Here is a 9,531-nt window from a genome sequence, read left to right as displayed (position 1 = left end):
TTACCCTCTCCTCTCTCTATCTCTTTTCTCTCCTTACACAGCCTCCACAATCCTCCTCTCAGCATATGTAGTAAAATCCTCATTGAGCCAGAAATATTTATTGGTCTTATTGGTGATCAAGTCACCAGTCCAACTGTGAACAAATTCTTCATGAGCCACGACCTGAGCATCAGTATCATTTCCCTTGATCACAGTGAGAGTTAAGAAGACCATCTTTGAATTTTCTATTATGCCGTAAAAAAAATTCGACGACAACACCAAAAGATCAAACTTTTTCCAATCGTATTTTTTAAAGAGCTTGTCTCTTTTCTCAATCATATCCTCTGATCCTTCGAACTCCTTCGCCGTTGAGTCTAGTACCATCGAACCCTCCTCCGTGTAAACCCTAGTCTTAGGTCCCAACCACGAAGACAAAGAGGTAACGAGGTACCGGTTGTTCTATCACAAACTCTTTCACCACACAGTTTTGGATGCATCGGTTCAAGTTCATTGAAGCAAAAGCAGTAACGTTGTCGTCACGTGGTTTGCAACCATGACTGTGGATCGAGAGCTTGAAATGGATGTTGAAGATAGCGGAGTAACAAATCCTTCGGACAGGAGTGTCATGGGAGGGAAAGATAGAGCGCGCACGAATGACTTGGCACTGAGTATAGATGTAAGGGTGAATTTTGTTTCAGGTTTATGGAGGGAAGAGCCATTGGAGTGTGGAGGAGGAAGGGAAGGTGGAGAAGGTGAGGATGAAAGAAGAGTGGTTAAAAAGCGTGAGAGTGAGGAGGGTGCCCTTGATGGGGTCAGAGGTGGTGGAGAAGAAGAAGGGACGGATGGCTTCATCGGCGTGAAGGGTGGAGCGGATGGTAAGGGAGCAAGTGTTGAGGAAGAAGGGGCCGGAGTGGAGGGTTTGGAGAGTGAAGAGTGCGGAGGCGTGGATGGTGGAGGAGGAGAAGTCGAAGTACAGAGTTAAAGAAGAAGGGGACGGACGGCTTCGTCGGCGTGAAGGGTGGAGCGGATGGTAAGGGAGCAAGTGTTAAGGAAGAAGGGGTCGGAGTGGAGGGTTTGGAGAGTGAAAAGTGCGGAGGCGTAGATGGTGGAGGAGGAGAAGTCGAAGTACAGAGTTAAAGAAGAAGGGGACGGATGGCTTCATCGGCGTGAAGGGTGGAGCGGATGGTAAGGGAGCAAGTGTTGAGGAAGAAGTGGCCAGAATGGAGGGTTTGGAGAGTGAAGAGTGCTGAGGCGTGGATGGTGGAGGAGCAGAAGTTGAAGTACAGAGTTAAAATTGTGTGAGTGGTGACTGACTGAATTGACTCAATGAACGAGTAAGGATCCATAGGTGCCATTATTAAAGAGAGAGGGGGGGGGGTTTGAAGATGAAAGCGAGTAATTTGGGAATGTTATTAAAAAGTCAACAAAAAATTAGGGTTAGAATATTTTTGTTATACGGAATCTATTTTTTATCGGTACAATGTTAGTTTTCTTGTTTGATGGGTATATTTGTCAGCTTTTGTATTTTTCATGGGTACAAATAGTTATTTATTCCAGAAAAATTTTACTATATATCAAATCAATCTCGCTACCAACTCCTGCCAACTCTTACTTATAGCTGTGTTTAATAAAAGTATCTTTATAGATGTGTATAATGAAAATATACTTTTTTATGGCTGTATCTAATCAAAATATCTTTGTGGATCTAGATATATCTCTTTATACATGTGTCTTTTAGTGGAAGTGTCTTTGATATTAATTATTGTTGGCAATAAGTTAGCAGATAGTATATTGGTACCCAATATTTTTTCATATCAAATAATGTGTTCTTAATTTTCACTTTATTATGAAAATGAGCTAGATCATAATACTAATAGTATATCATATAGTTATTATTATTAATGTATTAACCGTATTTTAATATTTATTATTTATATATCTAAAAATTATATTTGAAAATTATTTAGTTAGTTTTGTAATAAATGATATTTTTAAATTTGAATAATTTATTAATTAGTTCGTACTTATTATACAATATATTTAATAATTTAATGAAAAAAGAATATTAATATAATGAATAAAAGATAAATTTAAAAAAATATTATTTAAAGAATAAAGACAAATAAATTTTTAACCAATTTGAATTTAGAGACAATTAAATTTCTGTCTATTTCTAAACCTCACACATATATCAATATTTTTCATTCAAAATTGATAAAAAAAATACCTATAAAAAACCACATTATGTCATATAAATAGATGACAAAAATTGAAGTGAATCATTTTTGTCTTGAAAAGTCATATTGGTATTAAAAAATAGACAAAAATTAAATTACTAGTTCACTCGTATACAAATAATTTTATATTCTTATAATATAATATCTCGTTCTATTCTCAAAAGATAATGCTATTGAAATAATCTCGTCAAACATAATTAATTTCATAATAATTAATTAGATATGCACCAAAGAATATAATAATTAGAAGTATTAATTAGTCGTTTTATTTATGAACGTCAATTCCAAATTATTGTTAAAGAAATTGTTTTGATGTCTAATTAAGTCCACTCCTTAGCTTATTGGTTAGTTCGCTGATGGAGAATACAAAATTTTTTTCCGGCTTTTGAAGAGGAAATGGATAATTGGATATTGTTACTTTAATGTTACTTTGTTTTTTTTTTTTGTAAGTTTATTCAATTATAAATGTAAAATATTCATATATGGATTATGGAGTGATATAAAAAAAATAAGAGTAGTATTATATTTTTTTTAAATAACGGGGTAGAAATATCTAAAAAAAATACAGATTACATATTCATTACTTTAAAAAATATGATTTCAACCACACTAGCAGAAAAATTAAGAGAAATTGAGAGAAATATATATAAGGAGGTAGAAAAAAAATATATGATAATTATGCCATCTAAAATTAGTTTATCTAGACAAGAATTTGCTTTTTTAAATTCATAGTGGAAGTACTTCTAACTCTCCAATGCTTTTTTAATTGGTTGACTCTTGAATGGTCAATACTAAAGGATCCGAGAAATAAATATTAATTGGTTGACTCTTGAATAAAATTCATATTGAACACAAGATATAGTCCGAAACTTAACAAGTAACAGGTGTCCAAATTAGTATTTTAAGCAGTTAAAAATTTTCCATTATGATTCCTGAACATTATTTCACATGCTGTTTTTTCATCTTTTATCAAAGAATAATCATTTGAATTTAAGTTTTGGACGAGATTTAGAAGACAACTAATATACATATTTTTCTATAAAATTATCAATCCTTCTTTTTATTCTAGACAGTTCAACGTAAACTTATCATTTTTTTAAAAGATATCTGTCATTTTATAAATACGCATTTTGAAAAATTTTAATAAAATTCTTTGATGATATTAAAGTTTAGTTGGCTATTGTCCCTGCGTTTGCATTGGCAGCCGCTATGTCATTAAAATTTTGTTTAGTTTTTAACTTATAAAATACGGATATTTTGCTGAATTGTAGTGGACACATTTTAAACACATACTCATCTCACATACCTAAATATCATCACGTGTCGTATTCAATATTATTCTTAACGTGTATTTTTGAAATTAATTTAAAAATAATATATATTATTTGTTAAAATAAAAAATATTTTAAATACTTTATATAAATAAAAAAAAAACATTAAAAACCGTTAAAAAATTATTTTATATTTTAGTATCAATAAAATATCAAAATATCATTATAATTAATCTAAAAAATATTTTATATTTTATATATAATATATAATATATTTTGGTGTCTTTATAAAATTTTAAAATTTTTGTATCTGCGTCCTGTATCATATCCTGTATCATATCGTCTCGTATCCCATCCGTACATCATAGCTTTTATCTAAATCAAATTAGTTTCAAGTTATAACATGCTTCAAAAGGAAATTTTCGTAAAAAATAGAATCACTGATAAAAGTATCAAAAAACTTTTAAGAACCTATAATTTTCATTTCTAAAAATTATTTTTATTATATTAAAAAATAAAAAAGTTGTCATCAATTGTCAACCGAAAAATTGGTGTCATAAGCAACAAACAGCAGTACGTTAAAAAAAGGTTAATGGATAAGTTTAGATTTTAGAATAGCTAATGACTAATGTTGGAGATTGTTTGTAATCAATGGGCGCTGGTATCTTGGTGGTATTACTGTGTGCTCTCTCTTCGAATTACACTACCCACTTATTAATTTTCTATTTTTCTGCTTTGCAGTTTTTACTTTCTACTGCCTTACAAGTTACAACTGTTACACTTATTTAATTTAACAACAAAAATATTATACATAAAAATTAATTATAAATTAATTATTATATATTTGTATATAAAAAATTTGTTATTTTATATATATTTTAATAATATTTTATATTTAAATATATATTTTATATAAATAATTACTTTTTAATATTCATATAACATAGTGAATTTAGCAGTGATTCAACCAACATGTGTACTGTTGAAGTGTTGATACTTAATAAATAAATATTGAGTCTCTTAAATTAACACTAGTTTTGATTTATATATACCTGTATTATTTATAAGTTTTAAAATATTTATTTGATTCGTAGATATTTAAGTCTCTGAAGATTTAAAAATATATTTAAGTATCTGACCTTTTTAAAATATTGACATATCGATCCTTAAGTCTAATTTGTCTAATTTTAAAAATTCTTTCGTATGTACATTCGTATCAATTAAGTCAATACAATAGGAGTCACATTTTATTTTTCTGTTATATCTGATACATTTAAATGAATATAAAATATCTATATATCTAAATTTTTAAAAAATCAATAATTTAAATACATTTTCAAATTATCAAGAACTTAAATATTTGCGAATCAAAAAGATCAAAAATATATTTATCCTTCTCTTAAAATATTATATATACATTTATTCTTGTCTAAATTTACATCGTAAAAAAAGATGAAAAAAGTCCCAATTAGCTCTCACTTTAAAATTAAAATCAATTATCATATATTTATATATGAATATATATTATTTAATTTATTTTTAATATATATTTTATATTAATATCTAATTTTAATAATTTTTTTTAAAAAAATTAAAAATAAAATTCAAATTTAAAATTTTTAAATAAAAAATTATTATTTGAACTATAAGTAGTTAATAATTTCAATTATTGTTTTCAATATACATAATACATGAAAGATGGTATTAAATATTAAAAGTTTAGAAAGGTTTTACATGTGGATTGGTATGCCCGACTTTGAGAGAATGGACTATGATATTTGGGCATGACACATTGACATGAAGAGAAGCTAAACAATGTGCCTTGTCCATTCCCATAAACCCAGACGCAGGAGAATGAAGGTGTTAAACACGCGCTTCCAAGGGAATCAGAAATAGAAAAGGCACCGTACCTATCGAAAACTAATGTCCATGTTAGTTGCCGATAAACACACATTACCCGCCAAACACACAAAAATATCTTCCTCCCACCCCTATGACGTGGCAGCTTTTTGGTGGGAATTCACTCGCAGATATTTTCTCTCGAAATATCATGGGGACAAGTGTTACCCACGTTGACTCCATTCCCTTTATCATTTGCCCCTCTTTTTCTCATCAAATTACAATCACTACCCTTTAGGGTATCCCGCAATTCGGTGTTGGAAGAGGGGTATTTGTGTCAGAAGAGTCCAACAACCTTAATTCCTTATTAATATTACTATTATTATTATTATTGTCAGAGAACAGAGCTGAAGAGAAAGAAACTGTGGGAGTTTGCAGAAGAGAGAAAGATGGCGATGGCGAAAGAGAAAGAGGAGGATGAAGAGCACAACCACAACGGTGGGAAGAGGCTGAAATGCATGAGGAACGAAGGGAAGGAGGATGATGCAGTTGTTGCAATTGGAGAAGACGAGAGTGAGCTTCCTTTGAAGCCAGGGATCTTCTTCTACCCAGCAACACCAACCTCCTTTGTTGTTTGTGATGCGCTTGAACCTGATTTCCCCATCATCTATGTCAACAAGGTCTTTGAAATCTTCACCGGCTATCGTGCTGATGAGGCTCTCGGTCGAAACTGGTGAGATATTTTTTATTCTTTTTATTTCCCTTTTCTTTTTATACGTTCTTCTGGGGAAATTAATAGATGAGAAAATGTTGGGCTTCCTTGTTTTGTGAAGTTAGCTACTCTGCACGATTAAATTTTTATAATTGGTGATGAAATGATTCCAGATCTATGCTAAATTTAGATGCTTTCAAACTACATTCTCAATGAATTCCTTCTTTTGATTCCCCTAGCATCCTTCTCAGGTTCTTATTGACAAATACATCTTCTTTTGTTACTCAATAGCTGTGATCTGACTAGTTTTCTTAACGTTTCCGGTTACATTTTTCTATGAAATTCAGTGGTGGTTTGTTAGCCTGAAACATTCAGAACTGAAGTTTATAACTGTTCAAGTTGTGGAAAACGTGAAACTTTTTTGCTGAAATCTTTGAAAACTTGTACTATGGAGATGAGTAGAAATTTCTATCAAATGTGGAGAGAAATTTATTATTCATAATTACTTGGTTAGTATGCATGATTATACCTTTTGTTTGACAGAACAAGATATCTTTGGACTTACAATTTATGATCTCAACTGTTTGTGCTTGTGAGTCATCCGCCTGTGAAAAGGAATTGTAGTGGAGGAGGAGATGGATTAAAGATGTGACTTCTTCATTGTATCAATGCTAAGGAAGCTAGCATGCCAGAGTTCATGTTCGATTCACTCGATCCTGTTCAGCTTTGTTTCCTGACAGGAGAGTTTGAGCTCTGGGTTGTATATTTGGTTTTCTTTTACATCCTTTGTCCATTTCCAACCTCATTACCTTAGTTAACAGATATGGCTTCAAATTAAACTGATTTGTGTCACTTCAAGAATATTGTCCCTATACTAACTCTGGAATTTGTTTTGTTTCAGTCGGTTCTTGCAGTTCAGAGATCCTCGAGCTCAGAGGCGGCACCCTTTGGTGGATCCTGTTGTTGTGTCTGAGATTAGAAGATGCCTTGAGGAAGGCATTGAGTTCCAAGGTGAACTTCTGAATTTCCGAAAGGATGGTACTCCTTTGGTGAATAGACTCAGACTTGCACCAATTCATGATGATGATGGAACTGTGACACACGTAATAGGTATCCAACTATTTTCTGAGGCAAATATAGATCTGAACCGCGTCTCATACCCAGTCTTCAAAAAGACTTGCAATCAAGATTTCGATAAGACTGGTAAATTCCCTCCTAAGAGTGGACAAACATTGTACAGTCAGCACCAAGAGCTGTGTGGCATTCTTCAGCTTTCTGATGAAGTCTTAGCTCACAACATTTTGTCACGTTTGACACCAAGGGACGTTGCATCCATCGGGTCTGTATGCAGGAGGATCCGCCAACTGACAAAGAATGAGCATGTCAGGAAGATGGTGTGTCAAAATGTGTGGGGAAAAGAAGTCACTGGTACCTTGGAATTGATGACCAAGAAGTTAGGATGGGGTCGTCTAACACGGGAACTTACTACTCTCGAGGCAGTTTGTTGGAGAAAACTGACAGTTGGGGGAGCAGTGGAACCTTCACGCTGCAATTTCAGCGCTTGCGCCGCAGGGAATCGTCTTGTACTGTTTGGAGGTGAAGGAGTAGATATGCAACCTATGGATGACACTTTTGTGCTAAATCTTGATGCTAAAAATCCAGAGTGGCGCAGGGTTAGCGTGAAATCATCCCCACCAGGAAGATGGGGCCACACACTCTCTTGCTTAAATGGTTCTTGGTTGGTGGTTTTTGGTGGATGTGGTAGGCAAGGATTGCTCAATGATGTGTTTGTCCTTGATTTGGATGCTCAACAGCCAACATGGAGGGAGGTCTGCGGTGGAACCCCACCACTTCCAAGATCTTGGCACAGTTCTTGCACAATCGAAGGGTCGAAATTGGTTGTCTCTGGTGGGTGCACAGACGCTGGGGTTCTTCTTAGTGACACGTATCTATTGGACCTTACAACAGGTAATCCAACATGGAGAGAGATTCCAACATCATGGGCGCCACCTCCTCGTTTGGGGCACTCACTGTCAGTCTATGGGAGGACAAAGATTCTTATGTTTGGTGGACTTGCCAAGAGTGGACACTTGCGCTTAAGATCAGGGGAGGCTTACACCATTGATCTAGAAGATGAACAACCACACTGGAGACCACTAGAATACAGTGCCTTCACTGGAGTAGCTAGTCAAAGTGCTGTGGTTCCTCCTCCTCGGTTAGATCATGTTGCTGTCAGCATGCCTTGCGGAAGAATAATTGTTTTTGGAGGTTCCATTGCAGGTCTTCACTCACCGTCTCAACTCTTTCTGTTGGATCCGGCTGAGGAGAAGCCTTCATGGAGGATCCTCAATGTTCCGGGGCAACCACCTAAATTTGCTTGGGGTCACAGCACTTGTGTGGTCGGAGGAACAAGGGTTTTGGTGCTGGGCGGACATACTGGAGAGGAGTGGATACTGAACGAGTTGCATGAATTATGCTTGGCAAGTCGACAGGATTCTGACCTGTGATGAGTTGCCTAACTGAATGCCTGGACCAAATTATCCCAAGACAACATTTAGGTCACTGAAAGGGTTTTGTTGGGTTTCCTTTCTGCCTCTAGCAGCACCTTGGTTTTGTTTACAAACTATTTTATGAATGTCGTATGGAATGTCTATTAGTATTAATACTGTTTTTGAATTAAAATATATATAATATATGATCCACTCCATCTCCTATAGTGTCGATGACACTTGGGAACCTTTGTACATCAAAAGAGTTGATGGTTCTCCCCCTTTAACAAATAGTTTTCATATAAGTAATTCTTTTGTTTTATTAGCGAACCAAGAGAGAAGCAAAGGAAATGAATAAACACAATGATGTTCCGATGGGCGATGGCTCACGGTATCTGTTATAGATTTATAAAGGAATTTAACATAAAAGTTTGAGTAAGGTATCGTTCTTGTCCTATCGTTTGGAGTAAGTCTCAAAATTGTTCCTAACGAAAATGTTAGGGACAAAAACGATACATAAAAATAAATTTTAATTTTATTTTATTTTTTAATAATATTAATTTTTTACTTTACATAGTATTTAATTATTTTTAATTACATTAAATAATTATACTTAATCACATTATTTTTATTTTAAATAAATTTATTTTTTTATAATTTTAAAAAATTTTGATACATTAAAGACAAAAGGCATAATTTATATATATATATTCTGTGAGTTTATATACTAGTCATTTTACAAAGATTTTATGATAACTAAAAATCTTTAAGAGTAAAATTATAAAAAAAATTAATTTATTTAAAATGGAAGTAATATGATTAAGTGTAATTTACTTAGATGTGATTAAAAAACAATTGAATACTATATATAGTAAAAAATTAATATTATTGAAAGATAAAATTAAAAATTATTTTTATGTATCATTTTTGTCTCTAACGTTTTCGTTCTATTTAAGTCCCTAACGTTTCAAAATCGTCTCAATTTTGTCCTGCCGTTAATTCTG

The 9,531-nt window shown here is 33.0% G+C and overlaps 1 protein-coding gene and 1 pseudogene across 1 annotated transcript; one reads left to right on the top strand and one right to left on the bottom strand.

Annotated features, from left to right (window-relative positions):
* Nucleotides 1–1,334, bottom strand: LOC130967197 (leucine aminopeptidase-like; annotated as a pseudogene).
* A 4,399-nt stretch (nucleotides 1,335–5,733) lies between these two features.
* On the top strand, nucleotides 5,734–8,790 carry LOC130968045 (adagio protein 3). Its single transcript, XM_057893125.1, has 2 exons — nucleotides 5,734–6,059; nucleotides 6,940–8,790. The coding sequence occupies exons 1-2, from the start codon at nucleotides 5,776–5,778 to the stop codon at nucleotides 8,543–8,545; spliced, it is 1,890 nt and encodes a 629-aa protein (XP_057749108.1). The 5' UTR covers nucleotides 5,734–5,775; the 3' UTR covers nucleotides 8,546–8,790.
* Nucleotides 8,791–9,531: the final 741 nt, after the last annotated feature.

Source organism: Arachis stenosperma, chromosome 3 (genome assembly GCF_014773155.1).
Source record: "Arachis stenosperma cultivar V10309 chromosome 3, arast.V10309.gnm1.PFL2, whole genome shotgun sequence".
In the NCBI taxonomy this organism is placed as follows: Eukaryota; Viridiplantae; Streptophyta; class Magnoliopsida; order Fabales; family Fabaceae; genus Arachis; species Arachis stenosperma.
Note: the sequence above shows the minus strand (reverse complement) of the source record. Positions and strands in the feature narration are given on the sequence as shown.